Source organism: Desmodus rotundus, chromosome 1, assembly GCF_022682495.2.
Source record: "Desmodus rotundus isolate HL8 chromosome 1, HLdesRot8A.1, whole genome shotgun sequence".
NCBI lineage: Eukaryota > Metazoa > Chordata > Mammalia > Chiroptera > Phyllostomidae > Desmodus > Desmodus rotundus.
In genome coordinates this window covers 100,767,722-100,790,333 of record NC_071387.1, presented here as the reverse complement: position 1 = coordinate 100,790,333, position 22,612 = coordinate 100,767,722, and the positions used below count along the sequence as shown (strand labels likewise).

Here is a 22,612-nt window from a genome sequence, read left to right as displayed (position 1 = left end):
CCCCTTCCACCATGACATGGAGGTTACCGTACCAGACCCACCCCAGGGACCTGAGGGCCCAGGGAGACAGTGCAGGTGGGGTGGGGTTTGGCACTCCATGCCTGCTCCATCAATGCTGCCCACCTGTTGGGCGAGCAGCCCCAGGGGCCTCTACCAGCACCACCCTTGGATGGAAATGAGGTTCATCATGCTGAGAGGAACAGTAACCACAGAGGCCTTCTTGGAAGAGGCACTGCTGAGCTGGGCCAGGGGTGGCTGTTGGCCATGGAGTCCTCCTCTATGGCCAGGCTCCTGGGGCCCTGGGGTTCCTCCTGGTCCCTTCGCACATGCTTTCCTTGAGCCCAGAGGCTCACTCTTGGCCACCACAGGCCACCCTGTGGCTAACTTCCAGGTGGGGGTATATAGATTGGGCATCCCCACCTGTGTCCCAGGGCTGCTGGGGTCCCCAGCACTGAGCCTGTCCCTGTCTTCCCACTGAGGCTCCAGGGCCCAGTGCAGTCAGGAGGGCCATGTCTGTGGCAAAAGCCACCCCTTCCTCTGGGAAAGGCTGTTTGGTCTCAAGTCAGGAGAGAGGAGCATCCAAGAAGCTGGGGCCAGACGCACGGACAGCTCAGGCAGGAGGTCAGTACTGTGGGCCCCCCACAGCCACCCAGTACAGGTGTGCAAGGCAGAGGCCACAGTGAACACACAGGCCAAGCAGACAGCTAGGGCTGAGGCCTCTGGAGGGAAACGTAGGACAAGACGAGACTCATTGGCCCTGGCTGGTGTAGCTCAATGGATTGAGCACGGGCTGTGAATCAAACGGTTGCTGGTTCGATTCCCAGTCAGGGCACATGCCTGGGTTGTGGGCCAGGTCCCCAGTAGGGGGTGCATGAGAGGCAACCACACATTGATATTTCTATCCCTCTCTCGTTCTCTTCCCCTCTCTCTAAAAATGAATAAATAATAAAATTTTTTTAAAAAAGGACAAGACTCATTGGTTTGATGAGTAAATTGGGACCTGGGTCTTCTAAGAGATGGGGCACAAGCCCAATTGTCAGGTCTGAGCGACACCAACAACAGGGAGCACATGTCCTTAGCTGTACCCTGCCCCAAGGATGAAGCTCTGGGGGACACATGAGAATGGGGAAACCCAGCCCCATGGAAGTGGCAGTTGTCCCCCAATTGTTCACCTGGTCTTGCTCTGCACCCTCCAGCTCAGACCCTCTGCAGAATGAAGGCTTCCAGCCTTTAGATCCCCAGCGGTGACCTGAGGCCCACTCACCCTTAGTCCTCCCCTCTTTAAGCTGGGCTTGCAGGGCCTCCTGCCACTCTCACTGGCAGCTGTCTGCACTGGACAGGGTCTACCTGACCATCCCTGGTGGCCTGTGGTATGTTCCACCCTGCAGGGGTGGCATCGGGGGCCAGGTAGCCACCCCATTGAGGGAGACCCCTCATCAGCCTCTGATGCTGGCCCCGGGAGATCATGGGAGTGGGGTACTTCCTGGCTCACCTGCTGGAGTCTCCTTCTCTGACCTTATTGAGATAAGGTGTCCAAAGGTAAAGGCCGGATGGGGAGAGGGAGTCTTCTCTGACTGGGGCCTGAGTAGGGGTGCCAGATAACATACAGGACACCCTATTAAATTTGGATTTCAGATAAACTATGACATTTTTTTTTCATTCTCACCCAAGGACAGTTTTTCATTGCTTTTTAGAGAGAGAGGAAGGGAGAAAGAGAAACATCGATGTGAGAGAGAAGAATTGATCGGTTGCCTCCCGTATGCGTCCGGACCTGGGATTGTACGCCGCCTGACCTAGGATCATACCTGACTGGACCAGGGATCATTTGCACCTGGACTGGGCACTGAACCCGCAACCTAGGTATGTGCCCTGACCAGGAATCGAACCTGCAACCTTTCAGTTATGGATGACGCTCCAACCAACTGAGCCACACCAGCCAGGGCAACAGTGAGATTTTTTAAAAAGTGAAAGTATGTCTGTCCAATTAAATAAAATATATACATGTTGGGGCCCTAGCCCAGACCAATTAAATCTCCAGGTGGTTGGAGTGAGCAGTAGCGTTTTAAAAATAGCACTCCATTTTTAAGGAAAGAATGCTCATATGACTCAGCAATTCCACTTCCGAGTATATGTACCCTGAAGAATTGAAAGCAGGTACTTGAACAGATATTTGTGCACCCACGTTCCTAGCTGCATTCATCACAAGAGCCAAACAGTGGAAACAGCCCAAGTGTCCATTGACAGATGAATGAATAAACAAAATGTGGCCTTCCATAAAGTGGAATATTATTTAGCCTCAAAAAGGAATGAAATTCTGATGCACGTTGCAACATAGATGAACCTGAAAACATTATGTGCAGTGAAAGAGCTAGAGGCAAAAGGACCAATGCTGTATGGTTCCAATTACATGTGGCCCCTAGAGCAGTCAGGCTTGTGGAGAAAGTAGAGTGGGGGGTGCCAGGGGCCGTGAAAAGGGGGACGGAGAGTTAGTGAGCACAGATTTCAATAAGCACAGATTTCCATTTGGGAAGATGAAAAATTCCAGGAGGCACGTGTTGGTGATGGTCACACAACAGTAGAGATGTGCTTACGGCCACTGCATCGTATGTTTAGAAAAGGTTAAAATGGTAACTTTCATTTGCTTATTTGTTTTTTCACTGATGAGCATTGAATGAATTCCCCTCTGTGTGGCTTCAAGCTACCAGCACACACGCCCCACCAACACTCTCAATCTTCTCCTCAGCCCTTCTGCTGAAGAACTTGGCCTTCAGAGTGACAGGCTGCTTTGGGAGCTTTCCCTCCCCCAGAACTTTGTCGTAGCCCCATCGCACCACATCAATGATGGGAGTGGCTCCGGTCTTGTTTTTGGCAGCGTTGACCCATGTCTGCTCACTGACCGAGGCCCACAGCTTATCCAGGTTGACAGTGGGGCAGAAGCTCTGGTGCCTCTTTAAGTGGTCGTGCCTCATAGCAACCTTCCCAAAGTGCCCTGGGTGACATTTGTCGAAGTTGACCCTGTGATGATGCAAGCCACCAGCATGACCTCGGGCTCCTGGGCGCTTCCTGTGCTTGCTGAAGCAGCCGTGGCTGTGGCTCACATGGCCCCGAAGTTTCTGGGTCTTCCTCATTCTGGATGGCACGTTGGTGGCCAAGATGCAAGAGCTACAATGGTAACTTCTATGTTATGCATATTTTACTACAATAAAAAATTAAATTAAAAATACAGTTCTCCAGAAAATGTCCTGCCAGAGCTGAGAAGCACTGGCTCTTCTTTAGCATGGTCTCCTCTTACTCTTGGCCACCACCTGACCGCCAGTGAACGGTAGCATGTCCGTCACCTGGTGGGCGCACGTGGCCATGGTCACCGCTGGGCCATCGCTTCCATCAGCCAGTCCAAGAGCAGGACAGAGACCTTAATGCACTAAGAGGATGCCATAGCATTGCTTTGTTTTGGTTTATGTACATTTGAATTTTTAGATAGCAGCTAGCACAACTTTTTTTAAATCAAGGTATAACTTACAGAGAATAAAGTGAGGTCAATAAATTTTTATGTTTATACACCTGTGTGTCCGAGAGCAATGTATAGAAGTTTCCAGCACCCTAGAAGACTCCCTCATGCCCCTGTTCAATAGAACTGCCCCCACGGGTAACCCCTATTTTGACTTCTATGAGCTCAGATTAGATGGGCCTGACTTCAGACGCCTCTGTGTGGTCACAGAGTGTGTTCTCTGGTGTCAGACTTTCTTCCCTCAGCCCGTCTGCGAGGGTCAGCCGTATTGCTGAGTGCATCAGTTGTTTATTCCTTCTCATTATTACATAGGGCTTGATTGTATGAGCACACCAAAAGCATCTCATTTACTGCTTTTTAAAGATTTTATTTACTCTTAGAGAGAGGGGAAGGGAGGGAGACAAAGAGGGAGAGGAACATCGATGTGAAAGAGAAACATCGATTTCTTCTGCAACCCAAGCATGTGCCCTGAGCGGGAATGGAACCAGTGACCTGTCGGTCTGCAGGATGATGCCCAACTAAATGAACCACACCAGAGAGAGGCCATGTTATTGTTGATGAACTTTGGTTGTTTCTACTTTTTTGGATATTATGAGTAAAACTACTATGAACATTCTGGTACTGTGTTTGGTGGACGTAAACACTCATTTCCATTCGGTGAATACCCAGAGGGAGAATTGCTGGGTCACAGAAATATGCATATTTAGCCTTATCACTACCAAACATTTTTCTAAAGTGATTTTAATTTGCATTTCTCTGATGATTAATGATATTCTCTTTTGTCTTCACATTTTTTGGCTCAGTTTTAATTGGGTGGTCTGTTTCTTACTGATTGTATGTGTGTGTGTTTGGGACATCTCCTAATCAGTGGTTTGCTGCTTCACCCTTTAAGGGCTGTCTTCTAATGACAGATATTCCTAATTTTGATGAATACCAATATATCATTCTTTCCTTTCATGGTTATTGCTTTTTGCATTTCACTTGATTTTTGCCTAGCCCAAGTTTGTAGAGATATTCTCTTGTATTGTGCTTTATTGTGTTAGCTTGAACATTTAGATCTATGGTCCAGCTTGAATTAATTTTATGTATGATATGAGGTAAGGGTCAAGGTTGACTTTTCCCATATAAACACACATTAGCCAGCACAACTTAATGCAAAATCATCCTCTCCCCACTGAATGTCAGTGGAGCTCTGTTGTAAAGCAGGTGACAGTTATGTGTGAGTCTGTTTCTGAGCTCTCTGTTTTATTGCATTGGCCTATTTGTCTGCCCTCGGGCCAATACCTATAGCTCTATATCGAGTCTCGGTACTGTTTAGTGGAAGTCCTCCAGCGTTGTTCTTTTTTTTAAAGTTTGGTGATTTCAGGGTCTTTTGCATTTACGTATATGTTTTAGAATCAGCTTGCCAATTTACCCCCTCCCCTTCCCTCAAAAACAGCCTGTTTGGATTTTTGTTGGGATGTTATTCAATCTATAGATCAATTTGAGAAAAACTGACATCTTAATAATTTGGAGTCTTTCTTTAAAAGAAAGATTTTATTTATTTATTTAGAGAGAGGGGAAGGGAGGGAGAAAGAGAGGGAGAGAAACATCAATGTGTGGTTGCCTCTCGCATTGCCCCCCCGACTGGTGACCTGGCCTGCAACCCAGGCATGTGCCCTGACTGGGAATCCAACCGGCAACCCTTTGGTTCGCAGCCCGAGCTCAATCCACTGAGCTACACCAGCCAGGGCAATAATCTGGAGTCTTTCAATCCATAAACATGGAAAATCGCTCCTTTAGGTCTTCTTTAAATCTCTTAGTATTGTTTTATAGTTTTCAGTGTAGAAGCCTTGCAAACTTTTTGTTAGATTTATCCCTAGATATTTGATTTTAAAATGGTACTTTAAATTTTTACTTTCAGTTTGATTGTTGCTAGTATATAGAAATATAACTGACATTTTGTGTATTGATCTTATGTCCAGAAACCTTGCTAAGTTCACATATTAGTTCCAATAATTCAATTTATACATTGGATTTTCAATGTATACAATCATGTCAACTATGAACAGTTACAGTTTTATTTTTTCCTTTTCCAATCTTGATATCTTTTATTTCTTTCATTTGACTTATTGCACTAGCACGAAATATTTTATTTTTTAAAAAGATTTTATTTGTTTACTTTTAGAGAGAGGGGAAGGGAGGAAGAAAGAGGGAGAGAAACATCACTGTGCGAGAGATACATGGATCGGTTGCCTCTCACACACCCCCAGCTGGGGCCCTGGCCCACAACCCAGGCATGTGCCCTGACTGAGAACTGAACAGGCGACCTTTCAGTTCACAGACCAGCACTCAATCCACTGAGCCACACCAGCCAGGACAAATAATATTTTTTAAAATCAAACAAACCATCTGCTATAAGAGGTTATCTCTGGGGGATGGAAGCAAGGTATATACTTACTTTTGTATTGTTTAAATGTTTTTAAGAAGCAAGTATTACTTTTATAATTATGTGATCAATTTATTTACTAATATATTTTATTGATTATGGTATTACAGTTCTCCCATTTTTTTTCTTCCCTTTATTCCCTTCTGCCCTGTACCTGCCCCCACCATCATTCCCCCACCTTAGTTCATGTCCATGGGTCACATACATAAGTTCTTTGGCTTCTACATTTCCTATACTATTCTGAACCTCCCCCTATTTTGTACCTATCATTTATGCTTCTTATTCCCTGTACCTCTCCCCAATTCTTCCCCCTACCCCTCCCGCTGATAACCCTCCATGTGATCTCCATTTTTCTGATTCTGTTCCAGTTCTAGCTGTTTGCTTAGTTTGTTTTTGTTTTTTTAGGTTTAGTTATTGATAGTTGTGAGTTTATTGTCATTTTACTGTTCACATTTTTGATCTTCTTTTTCTTAGATAAGTCCCTTTAACATTTCGTATAATAAGGGCTTGGTGCTGATGAACTCCTTTAACTTGACCCTGTCTGGGAAGTACTTTATCTGCCCTTCCATTCTAAATGATAGCTTTGCTGGATAGAGTAATCTTGGATGTAGGTCCTTGCCTTTCATGACTTTAAATACTTATTTCCAGCCCCTTCTTGCCTGCAAGGTTCTTTTGAGAACTTGGCTGATAGCCTTATGGGAACTCCTTTGTAGGTAACTATCTCAATTTCTGTTGCTGCCTTTAAGATTATCTCCTTATCTTTATCTTGAGTAATGTAATTATGTTATGCCTTGGTGTATTCGTCTTTGGGTCCGACTTCTTTGGGGCTCTCTGAGCTTCCTGGACTTCCTGGAAGCCTATTTCCTTTGCCAGATTGGGGAAGTTCTTCTTCATAATTTTTTTTCAAATAAATTTTCAGTTTCTTATTCTTCCTCTTCTCCTTCTGGTACCCCTATGATTTGGATGTTGGAATGCCTAAAGTTGTCCCAGATGTTCCTAAGCCTCTCCTCATTTTTTTTTTTTTTTGAACTCTTGTTTCTTCATTCTGTTTCAGTTGAATGTTTATTTCTTCCTTCTGCTCCAAACTGTTGATTTGAGTCCCGGTTTCCTTCCATTCACTGTTGGTTCCCTGTACATTCACCTTTATTTCACTTTTCATAGCCTTCACTTCTTCCTCTATTTTGCGACCATCCTCAACCATTTCTGTGAGCATCCTGATTACCAGTGTTTTAAACTGTGCATCTGATAGGTTGGCTATCTCTTCATTACTTAGTTGTATTTTTTCTGGAGCTTTGATCTGTTCTTTCACTTGGGCCATATTTTTTTTGTCTCAGCATGCCTGTTACATAGTAAGGGGCCAAGTCTTAGGTATTCACTAGGGCGGGGCAACCTATGTAGCTGTGTTGTGGTGTTGTATGTGGGGGAGAAGTCGGAGAGGGACAATGCCACTGGTTCAGATGTAGGCCAGGTTTCAGGCACTTCCTCCACTACCCCTTGGAGGGGCCCTTCTGGTGCTGATTCCCAAGTGGGTGGGTTTGTGTATATCTAGAACCCTGTGGATCTCTCCAACGAACTCTCCTGTGAGGTTGGGAGTTTCTCATGCTGCCTCAACTCCCACAGGTTTTTCTCAGCCAGAGGTTTTTGAGGCTTTATTTCACTGTGCTGGAACCCTGGGTTGCATGGTCTCACTCCCCAGTTGTTCCTTCTGGTTTATCTGTATGCAAGTGTGGGACCACCGCGTCCTCCAGCTGCTGCCTTGCTGCCAGTACTCTCCACCCTGGCTGCTGGCCTTGCCCCTCCTACCAGTCTGGTTGAATGTTTCTTCTTTAACTCCTTGGTTGTTGGACTTCCATACAGTTCAATTTTCTGGCAGTTCTGGTTATTTTTTTCTTTTTAAATTTGTTCTTCTCCTTCTTTTGGTTGTGCAAGGAGGCAAAGTGTATCTACCTACACCTCCATCTTGACCAGAAGTCCTGATCAATCTATTTAAATGAGAAGGAAGGAATACATGTTTGCTAGAAAAATCTAAGCAACTGAAATTCACAAAATAAGAAACAATTCCTTAATCCTGCTGTCATATATTTCTAATTTTTCTATAGCCAGACAAAAATGGTATCCTCTAAAGAAAGAAATTAGAATCCATCATAATTCTCCTCTGTACTTTACTATTTTTCACATAAAAATACCTTATAAAACATTAAGGAAGCTCAACACATTCCAAGTAAGATGAATTCAAAGAGACCCACACTGAGACAAATTATAATCAAACTTTCAAAAGACAAAGACAAAGAGAGAATCTTGAAATTATCCAGATAAAAGCAAATTGTCACACACAAGGGATCCTCAATAAGATTATCAGCAGACTTCTCATCAGACACTTCAGAGGCCGGAAAATAGTAGGGTGATATATTTAAAGTATTCAAAGAAAAAAAACCTGCCAGCTAAGACTCCTATATCCAGTAAAAATGTCCTTTAAAAGTAACATAGAAATTAAGACATTCTCAGATAAGCAAAAGTGGAGGGAGTTCATAACCACTAGGCCTGCCCCATAAGGAACACTCATGGAAATTCTGCAGGGCGAAATAAAAAGACAATAGACAGTAGTAACTCAAAGCCATATGAAGAAATAGAGATCTCAAAAAAGGTAAATACATGGGCAACTATAAACACTAGTGTTATTGTAACAATGGTTTTTAACTGTACTTTTTTGTTTTCTACACTATTTCAGAGATTATGACATTTAAAGAAAATAACCCCAATTATTAGTGTGCAAACTAGTACCGTATTACTGTAACTTTGGTTTGTGACTCTAAATTTTGTTTTCTACAAAATTTAAGAGTCTAATATATTTTTTAAAAATTATCAGTTTATGTTTTAGGGCACACAATGTATAAAGATGTAATATAGTAACATCAACAACCAAAAGGGGTAGGAACAGGGATGTAAAGGAGCAAAGTTTTGTATGTTATTGAAGTTAAGATGATATAAATTCAGATTAGAGTGCTATAACTTTAAGATGCTAAATGTAATCTCATGGTAACCAGAAAAGGAAATGAAAAAGAAATTAAAACATTTCACTACAAAAGATCAACTAAAACAAAAGACTGTAATGCAAGAAATGAGAGGGGAAAGCTATAAAGCCTAGAAAAAACAAGTAGTACAATAACAGAAATAAGTCTCTCCTTATCAATAGTTACTTTAAATGTAAGTGGATTAAACTCTCCAATCACAAAAATTGGCAGAGTGGATAAAAACATGTGATCCAACTATACGCATATACAAGAGACTCACTTGAGACCCAAAGCCACAAATGGTTGAAAGTGAAAGGATGGGAAAAGATATTCCGTGAAAAGTGAAACCAAATTAAGCAGGGGTGTGGCTATTCTGACATCAGACAAAATATACTTTAAATCAAAAAAGTTTATAAGAGACAAAGAAGGACATTATATATTAATAAAAGATTCAAACAGCAAGAAGATATAATAATTACAAACATTATGTACATTATGACAGACCCTCAAAGTGTATGAAGCAAAAATTGACATAACTAAAGGGAGAAGTAGACAGTTCTACAGTAATAGTTGGGGACTTCAACACGCCACTCACAATACTGGATAGAACATCCAGATAAAAGACATACGGAAATACAGAGTGCGGCAGAGTAAACACCTGCTTGAGTGCGGCTGGCAGGGTAATAATATGGATGTAATAATTTATACTTTTAATTTGAACGTTTCACATAAAGTGTCATATGGTGTGCTTGAGTGTGATATTGTTATGTTACAGAATTACATGCTTATGATTTTGTAATAAAAGAGTTTGTAATATAAAAAGGGGCGTTATTTGTGCCAGATGCTGTAGAAGACAACACAATAAATCAACTAGACCTAACAGACACATGCAGATCATGGTGCCTGACAACAAAACACACATTCTTCTCAATTTTCCAGGATAGAACATAAGTTAGGGCACAAACTGTCTTAACAAATTTTTAAAGATATATATTATTCCAAGGGTCTTCTCCAATGTGATGAAGTTAGAAATCACTAACAAAAGGAAAACCAGGAAATTTACAAAATGGTGGAAGTTAAACAACATACTTTAAAATAAATAACTAATTAATTAAAGAAGAAATCACAATGGAAATTAGGAAATACTCAGAGATGAATGGAAATGAAAACACAACATTCCAAACTTACGGGACACAGTGAAATTGGTGCTAAAGGGGAAACTGATAGCTATAAACAATATTTTAGGATCATCTTTGTAGCCGTATCTTTGTGCACTTGACTAATCATTTCTTTTTTATATAATTGATTTTAGAGAGAAAGAGGAAGGGAAAGAGAGCGAGAGGGAAACATCAATTTGTCCTTCCACTTATTTATGGATTCATTGGTTGATTTTTGTATGCACCCGGACTGGGGATTGAACTTGCAACCTTGGTGTAAGAAGATGACACTCGAACCAACTGAGCTACTCAGCCAGGGCTCCAGTTATTTCTTTAGGATAATCCCCAGAAGTGGGACTTTTAGATTAGAGAATATTGAATGGCAATAGATAATGACAAAGTATGATCCAGAACTGTACTAATTTAACCTCCCACCTACTACTCCCACATTCTTATGAATGCAGCCTGTTATGTCATTATAATCTTTGCCAATTAGCAAGTGAAAAACAATTATTCACTGTTTTTATCTTTAATGAGTTTGAGAATATTTTCAATATCTTAGTCATTTATGCTTCTTTGAATTATCCGTTTCCTTTTTTTTCTGTTTCTACTGTTTCTGTAATTATCTGTCTATGTTTCTAATTCTATTGTACTCATTTCACTCTTATTGATTTATAAAAGCTCCCTATATATTAAAGATATTAATGCTCTTTTATGTATTAATGTTGACTCCTGGCTTGAGGTTTTTGTCAATCTTATTTGAGACATTTATTATTATTTAGAAATATTAAATTAAGGCAAATCTCTTAGTCTTCCTCTTATGACTCCTGGATTTTTGGTCTTGCTTAAAAGAAGCCTTCCTGCCCTGGCCAGGGGGCACAGTTGGTTGGAGCATCATCCTGTGCACAAAAAGGTTGCGGGCTCGATCCCCAGTCAGAGCGCATGCGGATGGCAACTGATCAGTCTCTCTCTCCCTCTCTCTCTCTCCACTCCCTTCCCCTCTCTCTAAAATCAATGAACATATCGTCAGGTGACGATTCTTACACAAAAGAGTATTTTCAAATATTCTCGCCTATTTTCTTAGTGTGCTTTTATGGTTTTGTATTTATAATTCAAATTCTTTCATTCAAATTGAAATTAAATTTTGTGTTCAGTGTGCAGTAAAGCTCAAACAAAGTTTTTCATAAGCTAAACAACTGCCATAACAGCATTTCCACTGCTTTGAAATGCTGTTTTTGTCACCTTATTAAACTTCTTCATAGGTAAATAATGTAAATATATATTTGTTCCTGAACTCTAACCTATGTTCTATTGACTTATGTTCTAGTCCACCCTATTTTATATAGCTTAATATAAATGGGAGCTTGTATTCAACAATGCAAGGTTGGTTTATCGTTAGAAAATCTATTAGTATAGCTCACAGATTAAATAAAAGATCTGATACTCACCAGTTATGTCACTCCCTCCAGTGGCTTCCCACCACACTTAGAGTAAATCTAAAACTCCTTACAACAGTGACCAGGTCTCAACCCCACTAGGACATTGTTTGTGTCCTAACCCTTTTTGTGAGCCCACTCGCTTATTCACTGTGCCCCGTGACTCAGGCCTTTCTCTGTTCCTCTAGCATACAGGGTGTTTGCACTCGCTGTCCCCCTAGCTCTTTACCTGATTAACTCTTTCTCACCCTTTAGATCTCCGCTTACATGCAGTTTTCTCACAGAGGTCTTCCCTGGCCACTGTGACTAAAGCATCCCCTTCCCCCGACACCCCCATTTCCCCTTCATCACTCACGTGGTTTATTTCATCCACTAATCACCACCAGAATCGTCCTGCTTATCCACTTGCTATCTTCTTTGTTGTCATTTCCCCACCCCCACCACACTTACATGGTAAGGACTTCGTCTAACTTGTTCATCTTCACATCCCCAGGGGCTGGAACTCCCTGCTTCCCAGCTGTGGATCCTGAGGCAAGTTGCTTAACCTCTCTGAGCCCCGTGTCTTCACCTATAAGAATGGGAGAAATAATGGTAATAAGAGTGGTTAGAAGAAGTACATGAAATGATGTAAATACAGTGCCTAACAGAGTGCCTGGAACAGAGTAAGCCTTCAGTAGTAGTATAGAATGTTATTTGAATGGTAGTAGGAAATGAGGAGTTTAAGGGATCTTTTCTAAGAAGAGAAGAGAACTAATTAGAAATCCGCCACAAACATCAGGCCTAACGGTTCGGGCTGGAACCACTCCCGGTGGAGTCAGGAATGAGATGGGGACGCCTGCCGCGACTGCCGAGATCCAGCGGCGCTTGTGGGGGAGCAGCAGGGCCGGCCGATGTAGAAAAATTATCCAAAAGAAAAGTTATAGTTTTCAAAAAGAGATTAAATTCTTTGTAGCACAGAATGCAAAAGGCTGAAGAGAATTAACTCAAAAATGATAACTAATATGAATACTTAACATGTTAATGGAATATGAGATAAAATACAAAAAACCTGTCTTTTTTTATACCAAAAAAATCAGGAAAACAACACAAACTATTTAAAAGTACCTAGACACAAATAAAAAATTGGCAAGATTTAGACTTTAAAAAATGTAGTTTTACTAAAGGATCTAAAGAAAGACTTCAACAATACCCACATTAAAGCGACTTCAACCAAAACCCCATCTGTCTTTTTCAACCTTAGTTTTGACATTTAGAAGAATAAAAGAGTGAGAACAACCAGAAGAATTTTGAAGAAATATGAGTGGCCTTGCCCTGGACTATTTATAATGTTCCCAGATTAGTTCATCTACCACAAATTTGTTGTACTCAACTCTCCAACACCACTATGAATTAAATGGCTGGGAAATGCTATTTTACTTGTTACTGAACTTCTAGCATTTCCCAGGTAAAAAGGTTCATCCTGAGTTAAAATGTCCAGGAACCCCAACACAAATCCAAGGTTGATAGTTGAATCCTATGGCTGTAGCCAGGACCCCCCCCACCCCTTTTTAAGTGAATAACATTGAGACCCAGAGAACACAGGGCTGGAAGGCATGGCTGAAGCTAGTTCAACGAGCTGCTGCTCCCAAAGCAATAGGTTTGACTTCTGCCCAGCCCTAAGTCCAGTTTTCTCTTCTAGACCCCTGGAGGAGGATGGCCAGCCCTCAGCCCTTGAGTTCCTAAGGCCCTGCTGGAGGAGCTGTGGTGGGAGGACCTTGGGCCAGACATCCTGCCCACTGCAGGTGAGAAAGGGGATGAGGTGGGGGCAGGTTCAGAGTCCTCAAGTGTCTACCTTAGCTGAGGGAGGGATACACAGGCAGGGTAGCTGGCCTTGGCAACAGGACCCACTCATATCCCCAGAGAGGAAACGTACCGTGAGCAGGTGGGACTCAGACATGGCTTTGCCTCTTAGTGCTTCTGCATCACTGTCCCCTGCAGAAAACAGTGCTGCCAGTGGGTCAGGAGCCCCTGCTCTTCCGGGAGACCCCAGGAAAACAGAGTAAGAAAAGTAGCTATACAACTGCTCTGAGAACCAACTCTGCCCTCTCTCTTGACTTCTCCATTCTTTCTTTGTTCCCATTTAGAAGAAGAATCAATAAATAGAAATCTCTTCTTCTTCTGAGACAGAGAGAGAGAGAGAGGGAGAGGGAGAGAAAGAGATTTGTTCTTTCACTTATTTATGCATTCATTGCCTGATTCTTATATGTGTCCTGACCGGGGATTGAACCCGTGACATGGCATATCAGGATGACCCTCTAACCAACTCAGTTACTGGGCCAGGGGTATTCTTTGTTTCTTTTTTAATCACTAGACTTTAATTACTAGCTTTAGGTTTCCAGAAAACTTGAGAGAAAAGTAAGAAAAATTGAGTACAGAGATTTGCATATACCCCCTGCCCCCTGCATGCACCCTCCCCCACTGTGGACATCCCCACCAGAGTGGCACATTTGTTACGACTGATGGACCTACAGTGACACATCATTATCACCCTGAGTCCATGGTTTGCATTAGGGCTCACTCTCGGTGTTGTACGTCCTGTGCACTTGGACAAATGTGTAACGACATGAACCCACCACTGTGGTATACCACACAAAGTAGCTTCACTACCCTGAAAATCCTCTGTGCTCTACCAGTTCATCCCTCTCTTCTCACCCCGCCCCCTGGCAGCCACTGATCTTTTTACTATCTCCACAGTTTTGCCTTTCCAGGATGACGTAGAGTTGAAATCATACCGCATGTAGCCTTTCCAGATTGGCTTCTTTCATTCTTCCCTTCTTGTGAAGGGACCTGCTCATAACTGCACTGCCATTTCCAGGTTACAAATGAGGACACAACGGCACAGAAGGCTCAGGCGGCCTGCCCAGTGTCACACAACCAGTAAGTGGCAGAGCTCAGATTTGAGCTTGGGCCTGGGTTCTTGTCAATTTGGTCCCCTGCTCTCAGCATCCACAAACAAACAGCCCTTCCAACTCCTTCCTGGAGGCCAGACAGTGGGCCACTAGCTAGGGGAAGAGAAAGGGTGGGTCCCCAAAGGGTAAGTCCCCACACATGAGGAGGTTCCTTACTTGTCCCAGGCCACTGGGCAGGGAGACAGCAGGCAGCAGGTTCAGGCCCTCTCTTCACAGCTCCTGGTGGCAATCCTGGACTCCATGAGGAAGCAGGAGGTGCAGATGGGCGGGGAAGCTGGCCAGGGCCTCAGTGCTGGCTCCCCAGCTGAGCATGTGAAAGCCCTTGTGGACTTGCTGGCCGGAAAGGGCTGTCAGGGCTCTCAGGCCCCACAGACCCCTGAAAGGACACCTGACCCCACACAGGGGCCTCATGGCAATGGTAGGCAGATGGAGGGGTATTCCCAGGCCCTCTCCCGGCCTTCACCCTGCTCCCGACTCTACCTCTTTCCCCTTCCTTTCCCCTGCCCTCCCAGTCCTCCCCCTCCCCTTCCTTTCACCCACCCTACTCAGCCCTTCCCTCTGGCCTCCATCCCGCAGACTCAAGGATACAGAGACACCGAGAGGCCCTTCTGAGCAGGGCAGGAGGCAGCCTGGAGCTGGGTGGCCCCTCACCCAGGCTGACCAACCTCCTGCTGGTGGAGGGCCTGATGGACTTGCAGCTGAGGGAACACGACTTCACCCAGGTGGAGGCCACACGTGGGGGCTGGCGCTCCACCAGGACCATCGCCCTGAACAGGCTCTTCCTGCCTCTGTCTCGGGTGTCCATCCCACCCCGCATCTCTATCACCATTGGGGTGGCTGGTGTGGGCAAGACCACCCTGGTGAGGGACTTTGTCTGCCTCTGGGCCCGGGGACAGGTTGGCAAGGACTTCTCACTAGTACTGCCTTTGACGTTCCGGGATCTCAACACCCATGAAAAGCTGTCTGCAGACAGACTCATCTGCTCCTTCTTTCCACATGTCGGGGAGTCTGGCCTGGAAGTAGCAGCCCTGGCCAAAGTCCTCCTTATCCTGGATGGCCTGGATGAGTGTAAGACTCCTCTGGATTTCTCCAACACCTTGGCCTGCACTGACCCCAAGAAGGACATACAAGTAGACCACCTGATCACCAACATCATCCGGGGAAACCTCTTCCCAGAAGTTTCTGTCTGGGTCACCTCCCGTCCCAGCGCTGCTGGCCAGATCCCAGGGGGCCTGGTGGACCGGATGACTGAGATCCGGGGCTTTAACAAAGAGGAGATCAAAGTGTGTTTGGAGCAGATGTTCCCTGAGGACCAGGTCCACTTGGACTGGGTCCTGAGCCAGGTGTGGGCCAACAGGGCCCTGTACCTGATGTGCACCATCCCAGCCTTCTGCCGGCTTGCAGGGTTAGCACTGGGCCACTTGTGCCGCCATAGGCGGGGGCCCCAGGACACAGAGCTGTGGCCTCCAAGGACACTGTGTGAGCTCTACTCTTGGTACTTCAGGATGGCCCTCAATGGGGAGGGGCAGGAGAAGGGCAAGATGAGCCCTCGCATTGAGCAGCTGGCCCACAGTGGCCGTAAGATGGTGGGGACGCTGGGCCGCCTGGCCTTCCATGGGCTTGTCAAGAAGAAGTACGTGTTCTACGAGCCAGACCTGAAGGCATTTGGTGTGGACCTCTCTCTGCTGCAGAGCACCCTGTGCAGCTGCTTTCTGCAGCGGGAGGAGACCCTGGCCTCCTCAGCAGCCTACTGCTTCACCCACTTGTCCCTGCAGGAGTTCGTGGGGGCCGCGTATTACTACAGCGCATCCAAGAGGGCCATCTTCGACCTCTTCACTGAGGGTGGTGTGTCCTGGCCTCGGCTGGGGTTCCTCACACATTTCAGGAGCGCGGCCCAGCGGGCCATGCAGGCTGAGGATGGACGACTGGATGTGTTCCTTCGCTTCCTCTCCGGCCTCTTGTCTCCAAGGGTCAATGCCCTGTTGGCTGGCTCCCTGCTGGCCCCAGGCGAACACCAGGGCTCCCGGATGCAGGTGGCCCAGATCCTTCAGGACTGCCTACGCCCCAGCACGGCCATCTGCGCCCGGGCAGTCAATGTCCTGCACTGCCTGCACGAGCTGCAGCGCACAGAGCTGGCCCGCAGTGTGGAGGAGGCAATGGAGAGCGGGGGCCTGGCCAGGCTGAGCGGCCCCCAACACCGAGCCGCCCTGGCCTACCTTCTGCAGGTGTCAGACGCCTGCGCTCAGGAGGCCAACCTGTCCCTGTGCCTCAGCCAGGGCGTCCTCCAGAGCCTGTTGCCCCAGCTGCTCTACTGCCAGAGCCTGAGGTGGGTGCCAGGATGGGGTGTGCAGGGTGTGTTGGCAGAGGAGAGAGTAGAGGACCTGGAAAGTGCTTCCCCTCCACCATGACCCTCTGTATCAGTGTCCTGGGCTGTGTAACCAAGAACCAAGAACTGGGTGACTTAAAACAATAGAAACGTATTCTCTCACAACTCTGGAGGCAAGAATCCAAAATCAAGGTGTTGGCAGAGCTGTGCTCCCTATGACACCTGTAGGGGAGGATCCTTCCTGCCTCTCTGGCTTGTGGTGTTTGCTGGCAGTCCTTGGCTTATAATTGCATCACTCCAATCTCTGCCTCCATGGTCACATGACCACTTTCTCCATGGCTGTCTTCACATAGAACTTTCCTTGCTTGTAAGGACACCAGTCATATGGGATGACAGTCCTACCCCACTCCAGTATGACCTCATCTTACCTAATTACATCTGCAACCCCCCCATTTCCAAATCAGGCAGCACTATTGAGTCACTGGGAGGTCAGAATGCCAACACATCTTTGTGGGGACACAGTTCAATCCATAACACCATGTGAACCATTCCAGTGCCGACAGAGGCCACAACCACTCATTCTCGGCCTATGCTCTGTCCACTGCTCTAATCTTAGTAGGGGGTGAGGGGAAGGCACCAGGGCCATTCAGGACCTGAGAGCAGCTTCCATGTCCTCAGAAGTAAAACTAGTAGCAAGTGTCCCACAGATGCACACAGTACGTGGGGCTGCTGGGAAGACAGCCCTCAGGATAGGAACCCTAGGGCTTATGCCACTGAGCCTCCCAGTTCACCTTTGTAGGATAAAACTCTGTGAGCATGGTGGGTGTGCTGTCCGAGATCTCTGGGCCGTATGGGAGGAGCTACATCAAGATGGAGAGAAGAGAGAGGGAGAGGATCCCAGCCTGGTGTCTGAGCTTAGTGCCCCCTCTTGCTGCCCCAATGCCAACCAGGGACCTCATTCAACTTTCCTGTGTTGGGGGTTGTGGGGGGGAATACTCACTATTGCTGTTTGTCCCGACCAGGTTGGACACCAACCAGTTCCAGGACCCTGTGATGGAGCTGCTGGGCAGCGTGTTGAGTGGAAAGGACTGTCGCATTCAGAAGATCAGGTAACGCTGACCCAGGAGATTCCTCCCAGGGCAACACCCTGTCTCTCAGGGTCTGAGGGCTCCTTTCAGAAGCTCTGATGACTTAATTGAGGAAAGTGCTTTGGACAGGACAGGCACTGCATAAGGACCTGCTGTATTAGCAGGCCTGTCGTCTTACTAACCAGAGGTAGAAATGCAATTTCTTTGAAAGAAACATGATAATGACAACATCTCATTATTAATGTTTTTTCATTCATAGGAGCTGTCAGCAAAATAATCAACTTTCAGTGTTTGGCTTAAAGGAGTCTAGACAGTGCTCAGAAATTTTTCTGAACAAAGCTTAACATTTCCTCTATGGCCACATGCTTTTCTTGACCTCTCTGTAGTTGGTCCTCAGTACCACATCCCTGTTTGAAATGCCCAAGGGATGCCTCACAAAACACATTCAAGGCTCATGAAATATTACTCATAAAATATTATACAAATCTTGGGGTGAGGAAGGTGGGGGGCAGAGGCTCTCTAGAACCTGGGGACATTTATATAGAAGGTAATCTGGATAGTCTTCAAATGTTTTGAAAGCAGCAGAATCCTTTTATTTTTAAAGTGACCTAGCAAGCAGAATCCCAACAAGTCAAATAGACAAAAGCGGAAGGAGCTGCTGGAACTGACAGAAGAGGAGATGGGGGCTCGGAGTCCAGCACGTGACTCCCTCTCAGACTCCTGGTGGCTCCTGAAGCTTTCCTGTGGAAGCCTAGGGGCCCTTGAAACATGGCTTGAAAGCACTGGGGAATCTAATTGTATCCCATGATGCTTCCCACCATTTTAAATGTCTGAGAAACATTAAACTTCATCAGCTACCATTTCTGAAATTGGGTACATGAAGCAACATTAGGTTGATCCACCAGCATATTCTTGGAATTGCCCTTTCAAGGCAGATACAGATGTGCTTTTTTTATTTTTGAAAAAGATTTTACTTATTTATTTTTAGACAGAGGGGAAGGGAAGGAGAGAGAGAGGGAGAGAAACATCAATGTGTGGTTGCCTCTCATGCACCCCCCCACCGGGGATCTGGCCCACAACCCAGCCATGGGCCCTGACTGGGAACGGAAACTGCTCAACCCACTGAGCCACACCAGCCAGGGTCAGATGTACTTTTTGAAAACTTTAAAGTTAGTTCTGTAATAACTCTACCATTTTCCTTTCTTGCATTAGAAAAAGGGCTGGCACCTATGGTGTGCTAGAACTATGAGTTTATGAGAGATGATTTTTAAAAAATTTTAATCTGTTGATTTTAGAGTGAGAGGAAGGGAGGGAGACGGAGAGGGAAAGGGTGGAGCGGGGAAGAGAGATTGATTTGTTGTTCCACTTATTTATGCGCTCACTGGTTGATCCTTGTATGTGCCAACTGGGGATCAAACCCTTAACCTTGGCATATTGGGATGACGCTGTAACCAACTAAGCTACCCGGCCAAGGCCTGGGGGCTGATTGTTAAATTTTCAGGAATATTTGCAAGCTGTGAGTGCCTGAAACTGGCTATAGTGGAAGCATTTACACTGTAAAAAATGGCCAATGCTACAAACCACAGTTTTTGTATTTCGCTTTTTCCCGAGAACCAGTTTTCTGGCACAGCACTGGCTGGGGTGCATTGGTAGGCTTCTGTAACTGTCCGCCCTCTTTCCTGTGATGCGTAGCAGCTGTTGTGCCAGATTCTGGCCAGACTGGAACCCTTTGCCAGCATACAGGTCGGTCTGCCCACTCTGGTCCTACCTTGTCTGGCTCAGAGGCTTTCCTGGGCCTAGCATTTCTGTTCCAGGGTTCACATGATCTCCACTTGTGTCCAGGCCCTGGTGATTCTGGTGAGGCTGAGGGGTCTGAATCATGAGCCTGGAGTTGAGGAAGAGACAATGAGATTTATAGACTTAAAATAACCACTCCTTTTCCTCCCCTTGGGCAGCTTGGCTGAGAACCAGATCAGTAACAAAGGGGCCAAAGCTCTGGCCAGATCCCTTCTTGTCAACAGAAGTCTGACTACTCTAGAGTAAGTAAAACACCAGAGGCTAATCTTGCACTGTTGGGACAGGGGGTACTTGTGAGACATCCTGTAAAGTCCCCTTGACCACCTCTCCCTTGAGCGGGTGCGAAGAATAGCTGAGCAAACAAAGTAGGGTTCCTGCTCAGCTATTCCGACTCACCCGGGAAGCCCCAGAATACTAGCTCTGAATCGGGTGTTATCATTCCCCTTTCCATACTTGGCCCAAGCGCGCTCGTCCATCAGATCCTATTTTCTTCTCCCCATTACACAGGGCCACCTTCAGAATCTCTTTCTTTGTTTGCCTACATAAAAATCTCTGTCTCACTTCCACAAAATATGAAACCCCAAACCCTGATATATTCTGTTCAAGAAGCATAGATTTAGAGGTCAGTGTAACTTCTGTTCCTCCCTCCCTCCCTCCCTGGGAACTAGATGAAAGAGAATGGTTCTTTCTTTCCTTCCTCCAGCCTCCGCAGTAACACCATTGGACCTCAAGGGGCCAAGGCACTGGCCGATGCTCTGAAGATTAACCGCACTCTGGTCTTTCTAAGGTACATGTCACCAGCTTCCCTGTGGAGAGGGACCAGAAAACCTTCTCCTCGGGTGCCACCCATGGAGTGGGAGGTGATTCAAAATGTGGCCATGAGATATCAGCTCCCACTCAGTGGATACCGCAGGATCATGTATCCCAAGCAAGTTTCCAGGTTCCAGCTCCTCCCAGGTTATTGCGTCTGTGTTTATGGCCTGAGCAGGGGATAGAGGGGAAGGGGGTGGGTAGAGGTACGTAGAGGAGGAGGGGCAAAACGATCTATGAGGAATTCCCCAAGACCATGGTCAGAATGTCCCCCTGAGGTGTTTTTCCGAGACACTGAAAACCCATCCTCCAGAAGATTCTTATGGTTTGGTGTGGTCTGCTGTGCTTCTTTTAGGGGCCAGTGCTTGTACCCATCCTTAGCTGAGCGTATGCCACCATTTTGTTTTGTTTTGCTTTATTTATTTATATTGAGGTGAAATTCACACAAAATTCACCATTTTGAAGTGTGCAGTTTGAGGGCACATGAGACATTCACAACTGTGCAACTATCACCTCTATCTAGTTCCAAAATATTTTCAGCACCCTAAAAGGAGACCCTGTACCCATCAGCAGTCACTTCCCATTCTCCCCTCCCTTCAGCAACCACCAATCTGCTTTCTGCTCAGTGGATTTGCCTATTTTGAATATTTCATATAAATGGAAGCAAACGTGTTGTAAAGGTTCATCCACATTCTTGCATGTGTCAGTAGGTCATTCCATTTTATGGCTGAATAATATTCCATTCATCAGCTAATGGACATTTGGGCTGTTTTCACTGTTTGGCAATGCGAATAATGTTGCTGTACACACTTGTGTGCAGTATTTGAGTACCCATTTCTAATTCTTTTGGGTAAACATCTAGGAGTGGAATTTGCTGGTCACATGGTAACTCTGTGTTTAACCTTTTGAGGAGCCACCAGTCTGTTTCCTACAGCAGCCACACCACTTTACATTCCCACCAGCAGTGGATGGGGGCTCCGATTTCTTTACATCCTCGCCAACGCTTGGGTGCTGTGACTTTCAGCTGTAATTAGGATATGGATGACCTAGCTTCTGTCATCCAGATATCATGGGCACCTTGTCCCCAGTCCACAGGCAAGTGCTTAGAGACCCAGAAGGGAACCTAAGGCAGAGAAGCAGAGGGAAGGGCCAGTTGTTCCCCAGTGGCTATGTGGTGGGCATTGAGGGTCTATAGTGGTCAAAGTCCCCCTTCACTGAGGTCAGCTGCTGCCCCTCCTTGGGCATTGGTGACACTGCAGTGGTGGTTCAGGCCACCATTGGGTGCCCTCGTGCTCTCCATCAGGGACATGCCTCTTCCTTACCTCCACAGCCTTCAGAGCAACACGATCAAGGATGATGGTGCCAGGTCCATGGCTGAAGCCCTGGCAGCCAACCGGACCCTCTCCGTGATACAGTGAGTAGACATGTCGGCCATTGGAGAGCTCCCTCTGTATTCGCCATCTCTTCTTCCAAAGGCCTCTCTGCCTGTTTTCTGCAAGGAGGGATGGAGGGGGCAAGGTCCCGAGGCTTTCCGACTTGTCTGGACGGCCCTAGAGAACTTGATGTCCATTGCTTTTCCAGAGGACAGGTGTTGGGAAAAAAATTAAAAATAAAGCCTCCTGCAAATCCAGAAAATCCTCTCCACAAATGTGAGAAAGAACAAAACAGCTTTATTATTTGAATAAGCAGTCAGCTGGACTGTATGCGCATCATAGGCAAGCCACTGAGAAGATTGCAAAGACAGGCAGAAACCACACCCTTTTCCATAGCAAGCATAACATACATGTTTCCAAGATAAACAACTGGTCCTCAAGGAAGAGGACCGGACAGCACTGTTTGTCACACATAGTTCATCTTAAATTAGCCTGGCTCTTGGGCTACCCATCTGTGTTTGTTAATGGCCTTTAGCCTTAACTTTTAAGGGAAGTTAAGACCTCATATCTTCATAACAAGAAGGCACTTCCAACCTGGAGCCTGTACTACCTTCTTTGATGTGTACTTTTCAAAGAGATGGCTCTAAGGCCCTTACAAAAGACATTCCAAGTCTGTAAACTTTGGCAAGAGGTTTTTATTTACCTTTTAAAAATATTTACATACTTCTCA

The 22,612-nt window shown here is 45.7% G+C and overlaps 1 protein-coding gene and 1 pseudogene across 7 annotated transcripts in view; one reads left to right on the top strand and one right to left on the bottom strand.

The window, feature by feature from the left end:
• Positions 1-22,612, top strand: part of NLRC3 (NLR family CARD domain containing 3) — a 33,359-nt gene that overhangs the window by 645 nt on the left and 10,102 nt on the right. For 3 of the 7 annotated variants that reach the window (XR_011651484.1, XM_071222123.1, XM_071222119.1), the window contains exons 2-11: positions 1,677-1,860; positions 12,034-12,071; positions 13,219-13,321; positions 14,395-14,456; positions 14,705-14,906; positions 15,065-16,814; positions 17,837-17,923; positions 19,858-19,941; positions 20,403-20,486; positions 21,840-21,923. Coding sequence is in view for 6 of the 7 variants with exons in the window: in XM_071222123.1 (XP_071078224.1) it covers positions 14,729-14,906; positions 15,065-16,814; positions 17,837-17,923; positions 19,858-19,941; positions 20,403-20,486; positions 21,840-21,923 (2,267 nt within the window). In the remaining variant the exon portion in view is untranslated. Of the gene's footprint in view, positions 1-1,676; positions 1,861-12,033; positions 12,072-13,218; positions 13,322-13,517; positions 13,579-14,394; positions 14,457-14,704; positions 14,907-15,064; positions 16,815-17,836; positions 17,924-19,857; positions 19,942-20,402; positions 20,487-21,839; positions 21,924-22,612 lie in introns of all 7 variants that reach the window. The other 4 variants (XM_071222121.1, XM_071222120.1, XM_071222122.1 and 1 more) reach the window with 4 other exon arrangements.
• On the bottom strand, positions 2,694-3,376 carry LOC112298440 (large ribosomal subunit protein uL15 pseudogene; annotated as a pseudogene).